At 31.1% G+C, this 21,746-nt stretch overlaps 1 protein-coding gene across 6 annotated transcripts in view; it reads left to right on the forward strand.

Annotated features, from left to right (window-relative positions):
* Positions 1–21,746, forward strand: part of LOC127733801 (uncharacterized) — a 120,908-nt gene that overhangs the window by 80,800 nt on the left and 18,362 nt on the right. For 4 of the 6 annotated variants that reach the window (XM_052243119.1, XM_052243120.1, XM_052243115.1 and 1 more), the window contains 7 exons: positions 1,934–2,039; positions 4,114–4,144; positions 10,619–10,747; positions 11,829–11,991; positions 13,468–13,585; positions 15,160–15,289; positions 16,084–16,098. In XM_052243119.1, the coding sequence (XP_052099079.1) occupies positions 1,934–2,039; positions 4,114–4,144; positions 10,619–10,747; positions 11,829–11,991; positions 13,468–13,585; positions 15,160–15,289; positions 16,084–16,098 (692 nt within the window). The remainder of the gene's footprint in view (positions 1–1,933; positions 2,040–4,113; positions 4,145–10,618; positions 10,748–11,828; positions 11,992–13,467; positions 13,586–15,159; positions 15,290–16,083; positions 16,099–21,746) is intronic. The other 2 variants (XM_052243121.1, XM_052243116.1) reach the window with 1 other exon arrangement.

Below are 21,746 nucleotides of genomic sequence, written 5' to 3' on the forward strand. Positions count from 1 at the left end.
TAATGAGGACATCATGTGTAAATGTGCATATCCACAAGAAAATTTTTATCAGTTGACTTTTGTAGAGTAATGAGTCTTTGAACTTAGGAATCTGGTGAGATTTTGTTTGTCCAGTGACAATGTGGGGATTTGGGGTATGTGAGCGTGCTCACACAAAGGTTCTTTAATTTTTGAAGAATTACAATTTCAGAGGTTGTTTGAAAGTTTTAAGGGAGAGGGTGTTCTTTGGGATTTAACCAGTAAATCTAAATGAATTTTAATTTTGAATTCTGAAGGGAGGTGGGCTTCCAAACATAGACTCACCACTAGATCCTAATTTTTGTATCTTTTCACCATTTCCCTTCATTAGAGTGAATATTTAATACCAAAGTTTTAATTTTGGAGTCAGATTTCTACTTTTGAAAAAAGTCTCTCAGAAAAGGGTTATATTATATAAATTGCTGCACTTTGATGGTGGATATTCACTTGAAGAATAAACTATAATTTTGGAAGCAGTGGTATTTTTCCTTTCTAATAAACACCAAAGACTGTATGTGTTTCATTATACTGAATGCCTTATGCTGTTTATTTTTACATGTAATAGTGATATAAATAGGTGGTACTTGGGGAAAAGACGATGAGGGAGGGGGGGGTGGTTTTAACAACCTTGACTACCCATGAGGGTCTTCCACTGTCGGTAATTGGGAGGAGATACTACAATGTATTTTCTTTATATCACAATATCTACAGGTAAAGATACTTTTGTGTGTTTACCGTTTTTGAGGCCAGTAACTGAAAACTTTCAACAAACTGTTTTTTACTGCAAGCTAAAAAAGAGGTGGGAGATACCTATAAGACATAGAAAACTCATGTCAAGAAAAACTGACAACGCTATTGGAAAACACAAAAGACAATGAAAAGACAAACAAGTTAACAAATACTACATAGTAAAGACTGAGTAATACTATATCCACCAGAAAATGGCAGTGATCACAACGGCTCCAGAAGGGTATGCAGATCCTGCTCCACTAGTGGAACCCATCATTTTACTCATTACTTAAGTATAAAGCACTTAGATACTTTTCATTAAAGGCCATATTTTTTGCACGAGTATAATGATAATAACTCAGCATCAGCATTACTAGATGTACTATCATTTTTTTTAATGTTTTATTTATCCATTTTGCATCAGGCTTTTGTTATTAGAAGAAAATTTACTTTAAAAATCAGTAAGTCCTCTAAGATAGAAAAAAAAAAATTTCTGTAACTGATTGATATTTACCAAAGAAGAATTAAGGAATTGTTTGGCCACTTTTTTGGCCTCTTGATTTTGATATTCAAAACTACGGTATTTTAAATGTATGTAACAAAAAACATTCTTGATAGTTTTCAATAGACATTGGTCTGTTAGAAATCATTATTTATATTTTTTGATTGTGTCTAACATTTTTTTGCTTTAGGGCTTCAAACGCCTTCCATTTAATGCAAATCTACCATAGCTGCCAAAATAGCCTCTTTTTGAGATCTTTGTCATTCATACTTAGATATGAGACACAGCTTATAAACCCTACGCGATATTTTGTTGTAAAATGTTTTATACAAAGATACTAAGGTAGATAAAATATTTTATTGGGTAAGACCTTTGCTCATATCTAATTTTGTCAAAAAATGTGTATAAAAAGACCATTTTAAGTCATATATGTCAATTTCAACATGTATAGGGACACCATAACTGACAATGTTTTGAAATGTGTCTATATTGTATATATAATGACTTTTATCATTTGTTTTTAAGATTTTCCACCTAAACACACTTTAATTTTTAAAAGATGTAAGATGAATTGTAGCTTAAATTGTATTGCTTATTAAAATCATTCTTATATCAAATCATTTTTAAAATAAATATGTAGGCAAAAAAGTAACAAACAGTAAGATCTGATGTTTTTGTTAACAGACGACCAGTTATATGGAAAGTTTACATTTTCCTCACAAGTGTATGAAGTGTTAGAAAGCAAAGGTCTCCTAGAAATAGATATCCTGTTCCATAGAAAGATACCTGTGTAAGTAGGACAAGCATCAGTAGAAATTATATATATAATAGATGTCCTGTTCCATAGAAAGATACCTGTGTAAGTAGGACAAGCATCAGTAGAAATTATATATATAATAGATGTCCTGTTCCATAGAAAGATACCTGTGTAAGTAGGACTAGGATCAGTAGAAATTATATATATAATAGATGTCCTGTTCCATAGAAAGATACCTGTGTAAGTAGAATTAGGATCAGTAGAAATTATATATATAATAGATGTCCTGTTCCATAGAAAGATACCTGTGTAAGAAGGACTAGGATCAGTAGAAATTATATATATAATAGATGTCCTGTTCCATAGAAAGATACCTGTGTAAGTAGGACTAGAATCAGTAGAAATTATATATATAATAGATGTCCTGTTCCAAAGAAAGATACCTGTGTAAGTAGGACTAGGATCAGTAGAAATTATATATATAATAGATGTCCTGTCCATAGAAAGATACCTGTGTAAGTAGGACTAGGATCAGTAGAAATTATATATATAATAGATGTCCTGTTCCATAGAAAGATACCTGTGTAAGTAGGACTAGAATCAGTAGAAATTATATATATAATAGATGTCCTGTTCCATAGAAAGATACCTGTGTAAGTAGGACTAGGATCAGTAGAAATTATATATATAATAGATGTCCTGTTCCATAGAAAGATACCTGTGTAAGTAGGACTAGAATCAGTAGAAATTATATATATAATAGATGTCCTGTTCTATAGAAAGATACCTGTGTAAGTAGGACTAGGATCAGTAGAAATTATATATATAATAGATGTCCTGTTCCATAGAAAGATACCTGTGTAAGTAGGACTAGGATCAGTAGAAATTATATATATAATAGATGTCCTGTTTCAGAGAAAGATACCTGTGTAAGTAGGACTAGAATCAGTAGAAATTATATATATAATAGATGTCCTGTTCCATAGAAAGATACCTGTGTAAGTAGGACTAGAATCAGTAGAAATTATATATATAATAGATGTCCTGTTCCATAGAAAGATACCTGTGTAAGTAGGACTAGAATCAGTAGAAATTATATATATAATAGATGTCCTGTTCCATAGAAAGATACCTGTGTAAGTAGGACTAGGATCAGTAGAAATTATATATATAATAGATGTCCTGTTCCATAGAAAGATACCTGTGTAAGTAGGACTAGAATCAGTAGAAATTATATATATAATAGATGTCCTGTTCCATAGAAAGATACCTGTGTAAGTAGGACTAGAATCAGTAGAAATTATATATATAATAGATGTCCTGTTCCATAGAAAGATACCTGTGTAAGTAGGACTAGGATCAGTAGAAATTATATATATAATAGATGTCCTGTTCCATAGAAAGATACCTGTGTAAGTAGGACTAGAATCAGTAGAAATTATATATATAATAGATGTCCTGTTCCATAGAAAGATACCTGTGTAAGTAGGACTAGAATCAGTAGAAATTATATATATAATAGATGTCCTGTTCCATAGAAAGATACCTGTGTAAGTAGGACTAGGATCAGTAGAAATTATATATATAATAGATGTACTGTTCCATAGAAAGATACCTGTGTAAGTAGAACTAGGATCAGTAGAAATTATATATATAATAGATGTCCTGTTCCATAGAAAGATACCTGTGTAAGTAGGACTAGGATCAGTAGAAATTAGCTTTTCATTTTATATCCAAATTAATTACCAACATTCTTTTTTATATCATACTTATCGTTGTTTTAAAACAGACACTTTCTTCTTTAAACCTGGAACAGTTCATTGAAACATGGCAAAATAAAGATGAATTCATCTTTAAAAAAAATGAGAATCCGAGAACAATTTTCTGATAATGAGCTGATTTTCATTCATTTTCGTACATTGTCTAATTGCAAGAATGATGGCATGCTAATAATACCAAGTCAGCTGTGACTGGATATTTCTGTTTTTGATATTATCTTTGTTAATGATAAGTGTACTCTTTCAAAGACAGAAAAAATTAATACAAACAGCTTTTCTCTGGTGTGGTGTTTATTTTAAATTGATTTTTCCTCTTTCTTTAATTTTAGGGGCAAGAGTAGTGGTGGCTTGCAGATTATGGTAAGATTGATATGATAATGAGACTAACTGAGAGTTAATCTGTAATAACAATATATATACTTATTTTAATGGTATTGAATGATATTAATATTTTAAAATGTTAATCTATTAAAAGTGGAATTCCAATCAATAAAGTTTATCCATTAGAATCATCATTGGCAGAGGTACTGTTTTAGCAAAATGTTTTGGAAAACACTTTATACATTAGGTGAAACATTCATGTCAGGGGCAAACGTCCCATTTTGGAGGTTTTGAAAGTTGACACCTATCTGATTTATTCTACTGATACTATAATTTCAGAGTAACATGTTTTGAGTCTTAAAACTCAAAGGTATTGCTACAAAACATTCTTAATTCCTTTGTAAAGAAAAAAAGCAGTCTCATTTTAAAACTAAAACATGGTCATGGAGAGGTACATCAAAATGAAACTGAAATGAAAAATTAGATTTCCAAATATAAAATCTGTTCTTAGCCTCCTGATTTGAATGAAACTTTAATGATTGGGAAGGAACTACTTTAATGGTATGATTTTTTCCAATTTGACCATTGTAACAAATTGTGCCTTTTTAAGCCATAGTCCTGTTTGCAAATCATCCACCAGAAACACCTTGATTCAAACATATTTATAAAAAAAAAACGATTTTAAAACACCAATTAGTATGATAATTTCAATTGACTTGGTAAATTCAAAAGTATTTGAAGGATAATAGATTTTGAATTCAAAGATGAAAGTCTTTATAGATTTAAATGATTTGTTTTTCCATTTATTAGGGTATTTTGGTCAGTATATATTTATTATATATGATAGTTTGTAGCACATCTTACATGGGAAATCTGATAACCTTCCTTCTGTTGTGTACATGTGATGTCACCTAATTTATCATTTTAGATAATGATATAACATTTTCTTAGAACAATTCTGCAAGTGAAGTATGGAGGAAAGACAGAAAAAATTACTGAGTTTTGTAACATTTTAAGATGGCAATTTTTTTCTTCCCTTTGCAGCATTTCTCAGGATTTGTGTTTTTTTAGGAGCAGATACTTTCTGTGTATATTGACTGGAAAATTATGTATTTTTTAATTATTTTTATCAAATGGCATAGAAAAAATCTGTTAAAATTGATATTGATACATTAACAAAAATGTGATAGTGATAGGATTATCAGAATTAATGAATTTTAGAAAAAGAAATACCTGGGTAAGCCATTTGTGTAGAAGTCCTGCACAGTTTGGAGATACAATGTAATTACTAAAAAGTGAACACTTTAAAGACCCCATTTTTATTCCTATTGACTCTTTCTTGTAGCAAATTTGTTTTGATAATGGGGATGTCCTGTAGTTAGCTATTGACAATTAAACTTTATCATAGCAAAAAAATAAATTAGGCCATCACATGTACCAACTCTGTATCTGGTGTGTTTCTCTACATAATCCAAGTAAATGTATATGGTTCTTCACCAAATCCTATGTATGCAGATTCCACACTATATCCTATGTATGCAGTAATACTATACGTTAAAAAAATCTTACTTTCAAACTAACCATATAACCCAATTCTGTTGCAGGGAATTACAAAGGTAAACTTTGCATGAAGCTAATGGTTTTGATCTTCACTGTTATTTCTTTAATTGATATTTTACACAATGAATATACTTGATGCAAAATTTCATTTGCTGTTGGCATGGTATATCTGTTATGAGGTTATCAAAATTAGAAAAATTGAACAAAACTATTTGTTTATTGGTTATTTAAAAAAAATAATGCCCCCATAGTATGATTTCTTTTCAAATGTTAAAGACATTGTTATTTTGTGCCATAGGCTCTAAATTCATTTGCTCTGAATTATTATCATAACAGCTAAAATTGAAATAATGTTTAATTTGCCTGCAACAATAGCTTTTGTAATGAAAAATAGAGTATATGGGTTAAAACACCAATTTTAATATGTCCACCACAACAAAACTTTCTTTAACATGAATTAAAGATGCATATAAATATTGCTTCTCTGAACACATGGTGTCAATTAAAGCCAAAGCGTCATCCTAGAATAGCTACATCCAAACTTATGATCTCATCAGTCCTGTTGAATATGGCTTCTCATTATACATGGATCATGGTGATTGTCTTTCACGATTAAATTAGTTAAACCATTTATTTTTAAAAATATATGAATGCAACAACCTGACAATAAAGCCTTCAGTTACTTTACATAAAAGTTTTGTATGATAAAGCAATCAGTATATAAGGTTAGAGGTATAAGGATGCTCTCAATGTTATGATATATAGCATTTATATGTTTACTATTTTTTTTACATGGATAGTTCAGTTTTGTCAGGAGCTATTTTAGGATAAAACACATTTTTGTGAAGTGATTGGTGCATTAACTGGAAACAAATAAAAAATCATAAATCCAATAGAAACTACCTGATAAGGAGCAGGGAGAATCTTTCTGCCTGATTAGGAGTAGGGAGAATCTTTCTGCCTGATTAGGAGTAGGGAGAATCTTTCTGCCTGATTAGGAGTAGGGAGAATCTTTCTGCCTGATTAGGAGTAGGGAAAATATTTCTGTCTGATTAGGAATAGGGAGAATCTTTCTGTCTGATTAGGAATAGGGAACATCTTTGTCTGATTAGGAGTAAGGAGAATCTTTGTCTGATTAGGAGTAGGAAGAATTTTTGTCTGATTAGGAGTAGGGAGAAATTTCTGTCTGATTAGGAGTAGGGAGAATCTTTCTGTCTGATTAGGAATAGGGAGAATCTTTTTCTGATTAGGAGTAGGGAGAATCTTTGTCTGATTAGGAGTAGGGAGAATCTTTCTGTCTGATTAGGAGTAGGGAGAATCTTTCTGTCTGATTAGGAATAGGGAGAATCTTTCTGTCTAATCAGGAGTAGGGAGAATCTATCTGCCTGATTAGGGGTAGGGTGAATCTATCTGTCTGATTAGGAATAGGGAGAATCTTTTTGTCTGATTAGGAGTTGGGAGAAACTTTCTGTGTGATTTGGAGTAGGGAGAATCTTTCTGTCTGATTAGGAATATGGAGAAACTTTCTGCTTGATTATGAATAGGGAGAAACTTTTTGTCTGATCAAGAGTAGGGAGAATCTTTCTGTCTGATTAGGAATAGGGAGAATCTTTCTGCCTAATTAGGAGTAGGGTGAATCTATCTGTCTGATTAGGAATAGTGAGAATCTTTCTGCCTGATTAGGAGTAGGGAGAAGCTTTCTGTCAGATTAGGAGTAGGGAGAAGCTTTCTGCCTGATTAGGAGTAGGAAGAATCTTTCTGCCTGATAATGAGTAGGGAAAAGCTCTAGCCTGATTATTAGTATGGTGAATGTTTCTGCCTGATTAGGAGTAGGGAGCTTCCTTCCTGATTATTAGTAGGATGAATCTTTCTGCCTGATTAGGAGTAAGGAGAATCTTTCTGCCTGATTAGGAGTTTGGAGAACCTTTCAGCCTGATTAGGAGTAGGGAGAAGCATTCGGTCTGATTAGGAGTAGGGAGGAGCTTTCTCCCTGATTAGGAGTAGGGAGAAACTTTCCACCTGATTAGGAGTAGGGAAAAGATTCCTACTTTTTTTTGAATCGTTAGATCTGTCATTTTACACAACTGATAATACAACAAAAAGAATAATGTATTTAATCAATGGTAGAGCATAAAACATGTCTGAGGTTATTCTGTTTTTATTACATTGCTGAATAATACATGTCATACAGTTTATTGACTAAGTATTACATTACTCTTTTTTTTTTACTGTTATTTATTTTGATCTCACTGTTTATAGAAATATTTAAACAAAGAACCTAATTTTTATATTGATTATCAACAGGACAAGTGATTGTAAATATGTTGCATCAATATAAGGGAAAAATTTTACTGTTTTACACATAGATTTGAATGAAAATAACTTCCGTGTACTATAGAATTAATGATTAATATTATTCTTTTGGGGATACAAAACTAAATCAGTAGTTATAATAAATAATAAAGCCATAAATGATCATTTTCTACAAACAATTGTCATTTTATTATTGGTAAGTAAGTTGTGTAATTAATATCAAGGACATAGTAAAGGTTATGTATATCTGTGTTCACTGTTTGTTACAAGTCATTATTTATATGTTCTGTTAAGGGCATAGATATATGTGAGACCTTAAATTGATATTCCCTTGACACAAAGTCAACAAAATATGGTCTCTGGAAATATGCAAATAAAACAATACACCTTACTTTTGAAGTTTTTTTTCAGTTTGATTTTAGCATATTTGAGGTTAAAATACTTATTGTTGAGCCTGCGACTTTTATCGCAGAGAGTTCAACATAGGATAGTGATCCGGTGGCGGCGGCATTAGCTAACTTCTTCAATATTTTCCATGGTGGAAGACCTGGATGCTTTATTCTTTGTATAAAGATGCCTTATGTTATGAAGTTTCTGTCTGTCATATGTCCATTGTCGTTGACCTCATTTTCATGGTTCAGTGACTACTTGAAAAAAAAGGTTAAGATTTTTGTAATGTTAATTTCTCTCTTATTATGAGTAATAGGATAACTATATTTAATATGTGCGTACTTTGCAAGGTCCTCATGTCCGTCAAGTTTTCATCTGACCTCAATCTCATTTCATGGATTAGTAAACAAGGTTAAGTTTTCGTGGTCAAATCCATATATCAGATACTGTAAGCAATAGGTCTTCTATAATTGGTGTATGGAATGATTGCAAGGTGTACATGTCCAACTGGTAGGTGTCATCTGACCTTGACCTCATTTTCATGGTTCAGTGGTTAAAGTTAAGTTTTTGTGTTTTGGTCTTTTTTTTTTAATACTATATGCAATAGGTCAACTATATTTGGTGTATGGAAATATTTTACAATGTACATGTCAGTCTGGCAGGTTTTATTTGACCTTGACCTCATTTTCATGGTTCATTGCTCAGTGTTTAGTTTTTGTGTTTTGGTCTGTTTTTCTTAAACTATAACCAATAGGTCAACTATATTTGTTGTATGGAATGATTGTAAGGCGTATATGTCTGTCTGGCAGGTATCATCTGACCTTGACCTCATTTTCATGGTTCATTGGTCAATGTTAAGTTTTCATGGTTAGTTTGTTTCTAAGATACTATAAGCAATAGGTCGGCTATATATGGTCAGTAAAGAAGGCGAGACATTTCAGCGTGTGCACTCTTGTTTCTTATTTTATTCTTTTTCCCCAAAAAAATATCACGGCTTTGAAATGAAAATAAAAATTTCACCTGGTTATTTTTTTTAGCAATGTGTTCCTTAATACATTGACCTTTTCTTAGGTTACCATACTAAAATGTAGTTAGAAATTTTTGTGAAATCAGGAAAGAATTGGTGAGAGAGAGCTATAAAACAAATTCTTGCCACTACAATTCTGCATACAGAAATATATCTACCCTTAGACCTGTAAAACAAATTCTCGCCACTACAATTCTGCATACAGAAATATATATACCTTTTTTTTTTTGCTTGAACATTTTATTGCCCCCACGCAATGCGTTGCAGGGGACCTAGAAATACCGGGTGTCTGTCCGTCCCGCCTTGTAAGCGCTCTCACATGTACAATTCTTGCCAGATTTTTATGAAACTTATATTGTAGGTTTAAATTAGATATGTTTCAGACGAGTTTGAAAATCAGTGCCGATCAACTATTTTTTAAAGAGTTATGCCCCTTGCAAACAGTAATTATATGGAAAATTGCATCGTTAGCGCTCTCATGTGTACAATTCTTGCCAGATTTTTAGGAAACTTATATTGTAGGTTTATATTAGCAATGTTTCAGAAGAACTGGAAAATCATTGCCGATCAACCATTTTTAAAAGAGTCATGCCCCTTAGAAATATAAATTATATTGAAATTTTGGTTGTAAGTGCTCTCGCATGTACAACTTTTGACAGATTTTTATCAAATTCATATCAAAGGTATATAACAGCAATGTCTTGGTTAATTTCGAAAATAAGTGCTGATTAAATATTTCCAATGAGTTTCCCTTGGAAATATTGAATATACCTGAAATTGCTCTCAAGTCTTCAACTCTCTAGTAAGATAATTTTAAAAAGTTTAGTTATTGCCCTTGGACAGAACAGATAAAATATGTGGAACGTGGGGGACATTGGAACTCTGTTCTTTTATATAACATTGTTGAAGCAGTACACAATAGATTACAAAAGCAAAACAATTTCCTTCTGCTATACTCTTTGCATATATATATCAAAATATTATAAGAGTAAGTGTCCTAAAGTTATGGATGGTAGAAAAGTAACCCGTCATTAATTGATTCAAATTCAATAGTGCAAATGTGTCGTGTCCAGAATGAAGTGTGAAGCATTTAATGATTAAATAAATGGAAGAAGTGTTAGGAAAATGCATATTTTGTACCAAATTTTTTTTTTTTAGGTAACACACTTAATCACATGTTGAGACTGTAAGGCTTAACTATTGATCATTGTTATTTTGTATAGAATGGACAGACAGTAATGATGAATGAAACAACTGTGGATCAAAAATTTAAAGATGTCAGTGTAGAATATGAAACTAGAGAAGGATCAGCTAAAGCAGGAAGTAAATTCAAATATACCAGTGGAACTCTGGTGAGTACAACTTATCCTCCTATACATGTACTCACAACTGGACAGCTTCTACATCATCTGGTCTCTGGTGGAAAGTTGTCTCATGGGCAATCATACCACATCTTTTTTTTTATAATGTTGTATAGAATTTTCACTAAATTTACTTTTTAAATAGATTTAAAGCACAATTACTTTATGAACCTCATTATTTTGTTGATGTAATATGGTATTCACATGATATTGTTAACACATTGTTTCCAGATGAAAAGGTCATCAATAATATCAAAATAACAAATAAAATATAAGCTTTTCGAGGAGAATTTGACCTAGTTTTAAGTGTGTAATGTAAAATATTTCCACTGTGACTTGTATTCTGGGAAATATCTTTTTCCATGCAAAATTCTGTACAAACAACAAACTAGAGCAAAGACTTGCACTGTACCTCTTGTCATAAATTTTACCCTCTGTAATAGAATTAACTGTGCAAAATTTTTCATATTAATTGGGTTTTTGCATGGTTTTTTTTTTGGGGGGGGGTGGTTTGGTGGGGAAGTGAAAAAAATGATGTCAGAAGAAGATGTTCCCACATTTGTAAATGTAACCGCATAATTAGTTTACAAATTTTCGTCAATAAATCTCATTTTTGGGTAATTGAAAATATTATATACATTTTGTTTTAGTTATGAGGGGAATAGCAATTTTGTCGTTACTGAGATGCCAACTATCGCTTAGGCAAAGCCTATGGTAAATGTTGATTTTTTTTATTAAGGAAAACAAACTTGACTTGCCCTTGTAAGTTTGTCAATTGCTTATAACCTCAGTAAGTGTTTTGTAGTAAGGAATAAGATAACTTTAAAAGAAATCTACATACACCACCTGGCATAAAAGAGTCACATATCAATATCCATATGTTGTATGAAAATATCATTATTATTTTACTGATATATATTTTTTCAGATTTACTTCTTCTTAAAACTTTTTTTTTTAGGGGTTTAAATGCAATATTCAGAGAAATGTTCTGCTTTTGATGGCAGTAGTATAAGCAATTTAAAAAAAAATAATGTATTAAAAACGTTAACATGTCTAAATATTATATTTTCAGAAATTTGCAGAAAATGAGTATAAGAAAACAGTTACCATACCAATCATTCAAGACAATCAGTACACAGGGAATGCAGATTTCTTTATCCTTCTGAAAAATCCATCCTCTGGAGCAGGAATTGGTGATCCTAGTGTTGGTAGAGTTAACATTGTAGATGATGATGGTAATATATCTTATTTTAGAGACTTGGATATTTTATATCTTGAATGATGTTCCTCCTAATTTCACAAAGTTTCCATCTGACATATGTTTGTAGTTCTTAACCTCATTTTCAGGGTTTAGCGATTGCTTAAAAACTGTTTAGCTTTTTTAATATGTGATTTTTCTCACATATTTCGAGTGATAAGTCTTACTTGTGGGGGTTTATAACGACCTTGACTGGCTATAAAGCCCTCGCACGGTCGGTAGAGTAATAAGTCAACTATATTTGGTATATAGAATCATTGCATGGTTACATATCCGTGAGGCAGGATTCAGTGATCACAAATTAAATTTCCTGGTCTCCAAAACTAATTAAGCAATAGGACAACTATGTTTGGTGTATGGAATGATTGTAAGGTGTACAAGTCCATCAGGTAGTGTTCATATGACCTTGACTTCATTTTTATGGTTCATTAGTCAATTTTAAGTTTTCCTTGATAAGTCTATTTCTCGAGTGTAAGGTTTTTGTTGTTGATTTGTCAATATTATTTTTTCATGGTTATATAGGTTCGTTTCTCAGATACTATAACTAATAGGTCAACTATATTTGTTGTATTATGGAATGATTTTAAGGTGTACATACTCATCTGACCTTGACCTCATGTTTATGGTCTCTTGATCAAGTTTATTATTTGTTGTTTGGTCCATTACTCAGATTCTATAAGCTACAGGTCAACTACAGTTGGTGTAATGAATGATTTTGTTAATTTGGTAGGTCTCATCTTCCCTCAACTCCCTTTTCATGGACCATTGATAATGTTTATACTGTTATCTTAAAGACTTTAACATACATTCAATCAAGATCACTAAAGCATGAGAGACATTTCAAATTATGCACTCTTGTTAAATACCTGTTTGAATATGTCTTGTTAATAATGTCAGATTAAATCTGCTGTCAGACCATGCTGCCACTTTTTTTTTAAATGAAAAAACGAAAGATTTTTGTTAATATTTCTTTATATAATGGTATAACTTGAATATATAGATATTCAAAAGATAATAAAATGCATTGTCAGATTAAGATAACCATATACATTCACCGCTTCACATTCTAAAAAAACTTACATTCTGTGAGCATGTGTTGGGACTGCTATGAATGCTCATATAAAAGCTAAAATGAAAAAAAAAAAGGAATTGCAAAAATGCCTGACTCTAAAGTTTTTGGAATTCAGACTGCCAACGGTTTAGTACTGTGAATTATGAGTTTTTTGTCATGTGTTTATTATTGTGAAAAATACAACATGATAAGTAATGAGAACTCACATTAAATATTCATTCCTATAATTTGTATGCAACACTTTCATGAATCACAATATTTAATCTCACATTTCTTTTGAAAATGGATTTGATAAATGCAATCAAAGTATTCTTAATATACAGTATTATGTTTTTGTTTTCTGATGTTTTTTTTTTTATCCCATCTTTATTTGTGTTTCAGCACCTGGAGAGTTTCAGTTTAAAGACAGTCATGTTTTTGCAAAAGATGGAAAGATTTCGGTTAAAATTATCAGGGAAAAGGGTTATGATGGAAAGGTTACTTTGGAATATAGTACACAGTAAGTGATTGTCACAAATATAACATTACAAAATCTCTTGGTGTTTTGACAGATTCCATAGATAACTTTACTTTGAAAGATTACACTGCTATCAGCTCTTGAAAAAGCTTTAAGAAAATATCACAAAATGTTAGAAGAAAGAACTGTTGTAAAACATTAATAAGCATAAATCATATATAAATTTATATAATAAGCTGTCATATTAAAAATAAAGAGTTGTGGTATGATTGCCAATGAGGCAACTATCAACCAGGGTTTAAATGATGTTGATGTAAGCACTACTATAAAGGATAACTTACCAACGTAAATATTCTCCTTATAGAAAAATCTGCCTTAAAACTATAAAGTAAATATCATTTATTTGATGAATATCTATATTGTTATTTCAGTGATGTGAGTTTGAAGGAGAATAACTATCTTTATTGTTATATCAGTGATGTGAGTTTAAAAGAGAATAACTATCCTTTATTGTTATTTCAGTGATGTGAGTTTGAAGGAGAATAACTATCTTTATTGTTATTTCAGTGATGAGAGTTTGAAGGAGAATGGCTATCTTTATTGCTATATTAGTGATGAGAGTTTGAAGGAGAATAACTATCTTTATTGTTATTTTAGTGATGAGAGTTTGAAGGAGAATAACTATCTTTATTGCTATATTAGTGATGAGAGTATGAAGGAGAATAACTATCCTTTATTGTTATTTCAGTGATGAGAGTTTGAAGGAGAATAACTATCTTTATTGTTATATCAGTGATGAGAGTTTGAAGGAGAACGACTATCTTCATTGTTATTTCAGTGATGTGAGTTTGAAGGAGAATAACTATCCTTTATTGTTATTTCAGTGATGTGAGTTTGAAGGAAAACGACTATCTTCATTGTTATTTCAGTGATGTGAGTTTGAAGGAGAATAACTATCCTTTATTGTTATTTCAGTGATGTGAGTTTGAAGGAGAATAACTATCCTTTATTGTTATTTCAGTGATGTGAGTTTGAAGGAGAATAACTATCCTTTATTGTTATTTTAGTGATGAGAGTTTGAAGGAGAATAACTATCCTTTATTGTTATTTCAGTGATGTGAGTTTGAAGGAGAATAACTATCTTTATTGTTATTTCAGTGATGTGAGTTTGAAGGAGAATAACTATCTTTATTGTTATTTCAGTGATGTGAGTTTGAAGGAGAATAACTATCTTTATTGTTATTTCAGTGATGTGACTGTTGTTGGTGAAGAGAGCTTGAAGGAGAATGGCTATCTTTATGTAATTTGACTGCTGTTGGTTGAGAGAGTTTGATGGAGAATGACTATCTGTATTGTTATTTCAGTAATGTGACTGCTGTTGGTTGAGAGAGTTTGAAGGAGAATGACTATCTATATTGTTATTTCAGTGATGTGAGTGCTGTTGGATGAGAGAGTTTGAAGGAGAATGACTATCTATATTGTTATTTCAGTGATGTGAGTGCTGTTGGTGGAGAGAGTTTGAAGGAGAATGACTATCTATATTGTTATTTCAGTGATGTGAGTGCTGTTGGTGGAGAGAGTTTGAAGGAGAATGACTATCTATATTGTTATTTCAGTGATGTGAGTGCTGTTGGTGGAGAGAGTTTGAAGGAGAATGACTATGTTGCTGTAGACCATTCCCATATAGAATTCAAACATCAAGAAAAGTCTAAGACCATCGATGTCAAAGTTAACAAAGAGGCAAAGGTACTAAAACTTAATAAACATCATCAATGTAGTTTTAAAGGCTTCAATTTCTGTTCTTATTTGCAGCGAATTTTTCATTGCATAAAAAAGATTCAAATAGTCTTTGCATGGCCTTAATGTGGCTGATTGTAGTAAATAGGGCTATTAAATTTATTTTATACTCATTATTTGCATTGGTATCAGTGTCCACAACCAGTTAACTTTCAATCTTGTAACTAGGCCTACCAATTGCCTTAAGATGACATGTTTTCAGAGTTAGCTACTGGAATAGGTTAAATTTGACATCAAATTAACTTTCCTGTCAAGGATCAACTCTTGAATTTAAGTAAACCACATTTATAAAGCTTTGAATGTGAATGCTTGCAGTTTCTATATTAATTCTATTAAAAGTTGTGAGCCCTATTTAAACCCCCACCACTTTTCCATCAGCTCAACTTCCAGAAGCAGGTCACATTAAATTGTCCATAAGATATTTCTAGGAACAATGTATTAACTGAATTTGAATGAAAATTGTAATGTAGAGTAGATCTCAATTAAACAACCCAACAGCATGATGGTATGATCCTAAAATAGAAATTACTACTTTACTTGGACTAATACCATCTTTCTGATAATAGATTACCCTATGTTTGTATCGCAGAAAAAATAGTCAATTACTTAGGATTGTACTGATGTAAATTCCACAGTCCCTGCTTAACTTGGAGGGTTTTATTTATGAGAAAAAAATATACTGTGTTTAATAATTAACATGTTGTCTGTGTGTATTTGTGATGAGATTTTATGTTTTTGTCTAGTTTGAACATGGCCAGGTAACATTTTCACCTTCTTTAAGAAGGAGTAGTAATTGTTCTTTTTCAACAAATATCTCTAAAGTTTGGTATGAGACTTTATAATCAGATTCCATTCAACATTTGTTGAATGTTAAAGTTCAATTTATATGTTGAAAATGAACTTAATTGCTCCTTGATTATTTTTATTTATTTGCATTTCTTTTTAACTCTTTAGTTATTTTTTTATCTGAAAAAAATTAAATGCTTGAAAGCTTCATGCATTGCATCAGATACAAAATATTTCACATTTTGTTCTTTAGCATCTTTTAACTGAATGTACTTCATTAAAAAAAAGGCATTTTCCTATTAAAAATCAATTAATTATAGATAAAAGTTGATATCTTATACTGCAGTTTTATCAGGTTTTTTTTTCCGAATGGCTCTTTTCATTCCATTTCATTAAAACTATTTTTGTCTCGCCTTGACAAGAGTTTAAAAGCGAGACATATGTATGCTGTTTCTGGCGGCGGCGGCAGCGGCATCAACAATGTATTAGTTTGTGATTAGGTCTAGTTTATGGTGAACCACTAGTGGTAGGTCAATGATATATGGTAAGCAGTTGTATTAGCATTGGCACATCTCATTTTAATGGAGATTATTTGGCCCTGCCCCCTCAGTCATAGTCTATCCATTTTGAAACTTTTGCTTAGTTTACATGTATTAATTTGTGATTAGATCAGTTTAAGATGACCCTCTAATGTTAAGTCAATGATATTTGGTATGCAAATTTATTGGCATTTGCAATTCTCGTTTCCATGGAGATTATATAGGCCCACCCTCATCATGGTTCATTGACTTTGAAGCATTTACATAGTTTACAAGTTAATGTTTGTTTGAAGGGAACGACTTATGATAAGTCAATAGTATTTGGGTGCTATAAACAGTTTCGTATAAAAAACTAGGGGTTATTCCCCGACTAAAAATAACCATGAAGGGAAATCCCTTTTTATTCATATAATTGGTGAAAAAGTATCATGTTTTTTGTATTTGATTGTAAAAATAAGTTAATTAGCTTTCAATTTAAACAGGTTGAATGATTAAAATAATTTTAAAAATTAGATTAAATATTCATGTTTTGAGGGGAGACAACACTGTAAACATCCTGTTTTTTTGGCAGTGAAAATTGAAAACTTATTTGCAGCCACTGTAGCTCTTTTCGAAGCAGGAAACCGTACCCTGAAACAAGATTTTTATTAAAGGCCAGGTAAAAACCTATGAATTTCATACAGTTTTGATTATGGGAAATGTGCCTGTATCATGTTTACATGGGTATGCACATGACCTGATTTCAGGTTTTTTATGTTCAGATTAGGCAACTTTTTCCCCATTTTCTCTGGATAGAACTTTTTTACTATATTAAAAGGACAGTATATTTTTATTTCAATATAAACTAGAGAAAATTCTGATTCCAGTAATATCTAGTTTTATACTTTATTAACCATTCCACCACTAAGGGTCACTTAGGCATGGTCCCTTAAAATATGACGTCATAGAAAAAAACTGTTGATTGCACCCTTTGGTATGCAGTTGCATTAGCATTGGCTCATTTCATTTCCATGGAGATTGTTTAGCCCTGTACCTTCAGTCATGGTTCATTGACTGAATAGTTGCATTAACTTACATGTTAAAGTATTGCTATTTTAATTTCAACATTTGCATTATCAAAATAACAAAAAGGCGAGACATATCTCTGTGTTTACAGTTTATGTATTTGTACTACTGTCTACCTTTTTGAAAATATCTTCCACTGCTTTTCAAACAAATTTTATGTTGCTTTTTATGCTTGATAAAAAGGGCCATGTGCCTAAATTCTTACAATAAAGATCTACAAAACTTAAATAAATATGTTGGTAATCTATGCCACTAATCATTTACTGACTTATTGTCAGCTGTAATATATAAACATATCCCTTTATTCACAAAATGATATACATTATATCTCTCTTTCCCCCAAGTATTCTGTAACTTAATATTATTGTTTTCCTTTAATTTTTATTCAGATCAATTATTCTTGTCAGGATATGTTTAAAAGGAAAATGAAACAATGGACTCAATATTTACTTCAGTTTTGTTTTTGATGCTTTAGAATATGAATACATATTGCTTTAACTATTGTTTGACTTTGTTGTTAAGTTGATTAAAAGCATGGATTAGTTACTGATGATACAAGTTTGCATGCATAATGTTTTAATATAATTCCAATACCTTTACACACATATACACACATATACACACACTAAAATATTGATATGGTGAGGCAGATAGGAGGGTACTTCAGATTTTCTCTCTGAGTGCTACTTAACTTTTTATTTTGCTTACTAGTAGTATATACTTTTGAAACAAATGTAGGAAATAATTCATTAGTGTGGTTGTTCTAATTTCTTGCAGTCACCTTTGTTTTAAATTGCTCATTGGCAGCTGCTTATATTTCCTTTTCAGAACTATGCCAAGTACATCAGCTTGCTCTCTAGAAATAACTCTGTACTTCCATAACTTATATGTCTCTCAGTTAAATTGTTTGCCTAATTCAGTTTACAGGAAATATTTACAAGATGGTAGAATTAATGAAGTAACCTCCAGTTATATTTCACTTCTGACAATTTAAAGCTTAGGTACCTTATTTGTGAAATTTCTCTTCCCAAATCTTAAAGAACAGCTTATTTCAAGCGCCAATATTGGACTTATTTTTAATTAGTACAATTATAAGATATATGAATGTTAAATGTTTAATCTTTGTCTATTTGTCTGTCTTGCAATCTTTATCTCTTCTAGTCTTTTTTTATCCCATTTTTTTTCTGATTTTTAATATGTTATGTATATGGTAGGTTTCCTATGACTACTGATGTTCAAATTTTTAAATAAAAATTTGTTAAGTAAAGCTCCCTTTCAATTTGAAGATTTTCAAATGGGTAAGTCCAAATTCATGTAAGTTGATTTCTGAAATTTCTATACTTGAATTTTTGACTTGTTAAAAACTTCATTTGAGCATGATAGGTTTTTAATGACATTTTTATATGATGTCAAGATTGAAATATTACATATTTACAATATGACAGAAAACTGCATAGTTGGCTGATTGAAGATTTATTATGGGTGGGTTTTGAGATCAGATCACTTATTTTTATACGACCGCAAAAAAATTTTGTGGTCGTATATTGGTATGACGTTGGTGTCGTCGTCGTCGTCGTCGTCCGAAGACACATTGGTTTTCGCACTCTAACTTTAGTTTAAGTGAATGGATCTTTTTGAAATTTGACCATAAGGTTAAATACCACAAAAGGAAGGTTGGGATTGATTTTGGGGGTTATGGTACCAACAGTTAAGGAATTAGGGGCCAAAAAGGGGCCAAAAATAAGCATTTTCTAGTTTCCAGACAATAACTGTGGAACGGTGTATGGATCTCTCTGAAATTATACTACAAGTTTCTATACCACAAAGGGATGGTTAGGATTTGCTTTGGGGGGTTATGGCTCAAACCGTTTAGGAATTAGGGGCAAAAAAGGGGGAAAAACAAGGTTGTCCTGGTTAATGGACAAATACTTTAGTACAAAACATAATTTAAAGCAGTGTAAGGGAGATAAATCAAATACATCATTGAAATTATCTCCCTTACACTGCTTTTAAATTATGTATAAAGTAATGGTTAATGAACAATAAAGATAATTTAAAACAGTGTAAGGGAGGTAATCCAAATACAACGTTTTGGTTACTTCCCTTACACTGCTTTTAAATTATGTTAAAAGAAATACATATTTATAAAGGAAGACCAGTAAAAATATCTGCAAATGTTGCATCTTTTTTTTTTACAAAAAAATCCATATGAAAGATTTGACACTATATTTTTAATTCTATTATAAAATAGATTAAGTTAGCACTATGGTAAATTTAAATGGGTAATTATGGTTGCCAACTCCATTGGAAATTTGAATTGAGATTATGACCATATCTTGAGGGAAAGAATTTTTTTGGGGAAAAAAAGGGGGGGGGATAAAAAGAAATTGTGGGGGGTCAATTTTTTCTCATTTCAGATTTCAGAAATTAAAAAGAATTATCCTTCAAATATTATTTTTTTTTCAAATTTCAAATATTGAAAAATTTCAAGAAGTAATCTTTAATTGCACAGTATGGCGCATTAGATTTGTAAAATCTTTGATCACATTTATTTATTTGTTATGCCGAATCTAACAGTGTATTTAGATTTTTAATTTTGGGTCCAGTTTTCAAATTGGTCTACATTAAGGTCCAAAGGGTCCAAAATTAAACTTTGTTTGATTTTAGCAAAAATTGAATATATGAGGTTCTTTGATATGCTGAATCTAAACATGTATTTAGATTTTTGATTTTTGGCCCAGTTTTCAAGTTGGTCCAAATTGGGGTCCAAAATTAAACTTTGTTTGATTTCAACAAAAATTGAATATATGGGGTTCTTTGATATGCTGAATCTAACCATGTATTTAGATTTTTTATTTGTGGACCCCGTTATCAAATTGGGTCATATTGAGGTTAAAAGGGTCCAAAATTAAACTTTGTTTGATTTCATCTAAAATTGAATTATTGGGGTTCTTTGATATTCCAAATCTAACCGTGTATTTAGATTTTTAATTTTGGGTCCTATTTTTTAAATTGGTCTACATTAAGGTCCAAAGGGTCCAAAATTAAACTTAGTTTGATTTTAACAAAAATTGAATTCTTGGGGTTCTTTGATATGCTGAATCTAAACATGTGTTTAGATTTTTGATTATTGGCCCAGTTTTGCAAGTTGGTCTAAGATAGGGTCCAGTATTTAAACTTTGTTTGATTTCAACAAAAATTGAATATATGGGGTTCTTTGATATACTGAATCTAAACATGTATTTAGATTTTTGATTATGGGCCAAGTTTTCAAGTTGGTCCAAATTGGGGTCCAAAATTAAACTTTGTTTGATTTCAACAAAAATTGAATATATGAGGTTCTTTGATATGCTGAATCTAACCATGTATTTAGATTTTTTATTTGTGGGCCCCGCTATCAAATTGGTTCATATTGAGGTCAAAAGGGTCTAAAATTAAACTTTGTTTGATTTCATCAAAAATTGAATTATTGGGGTTCTTTGATATGCCAAATCTAACCGTGTTTTTAGATTTTTAATTTGGGTCCCATTTTTTAAAATTGGTCTTCATTGAGGTCCAAAGGGTCCAAAATTAAACTTAGTTTGATTTTAACAAAAATTGAATTCTTAGGGTTCTTTGATATGCTAAATCTAAACATGTGTTTAGATTTTTGATTATGGGCCCAGTTTTCAAGTTGGTCCAAGTTGGGGTCCAAAATTAAACTTTTTTTGATTTCAACAAAAATTGAATATATGGGGTTCTTTGATATGCTGAATCTAACCATGAATTTAGATTTTTTATTTGTGGGCCCCGCTATCAAATTGGTTCATATTGAGGTCAAAAGGGTCCAAAATTAAACTTTGTTTTATTTCATCAAAAATTGAATTATTGGGGTTCTTTGATATTCCAAATCTAACCGTGTATTTAGATTTTTAATTTTAAGTCCCGTTTTTTAAATTGGTCTACATTAAGGTCCAAAGGGTCCAAAATTAAACTTAGTTTGATTTTAGCAAAAATTGAATTATTGGGGTTCTTTG

This window comes from Mytilus californianus, unplaced genomic scaffold (assembly GCF_021869535.1).
Source record: "Mytilus californianus isolate M0D057914Y unplaced genomic scaffold, xbMytCali1.0.p SCAF_3, whole genome shotgun sequence".
Classification (NCBI taxonomy): Eukaryota; Metazoa; Mollusca; class Bivalvia; order Mytilida; family Mytilidae; genus Mytilus; species Mytilus californianus.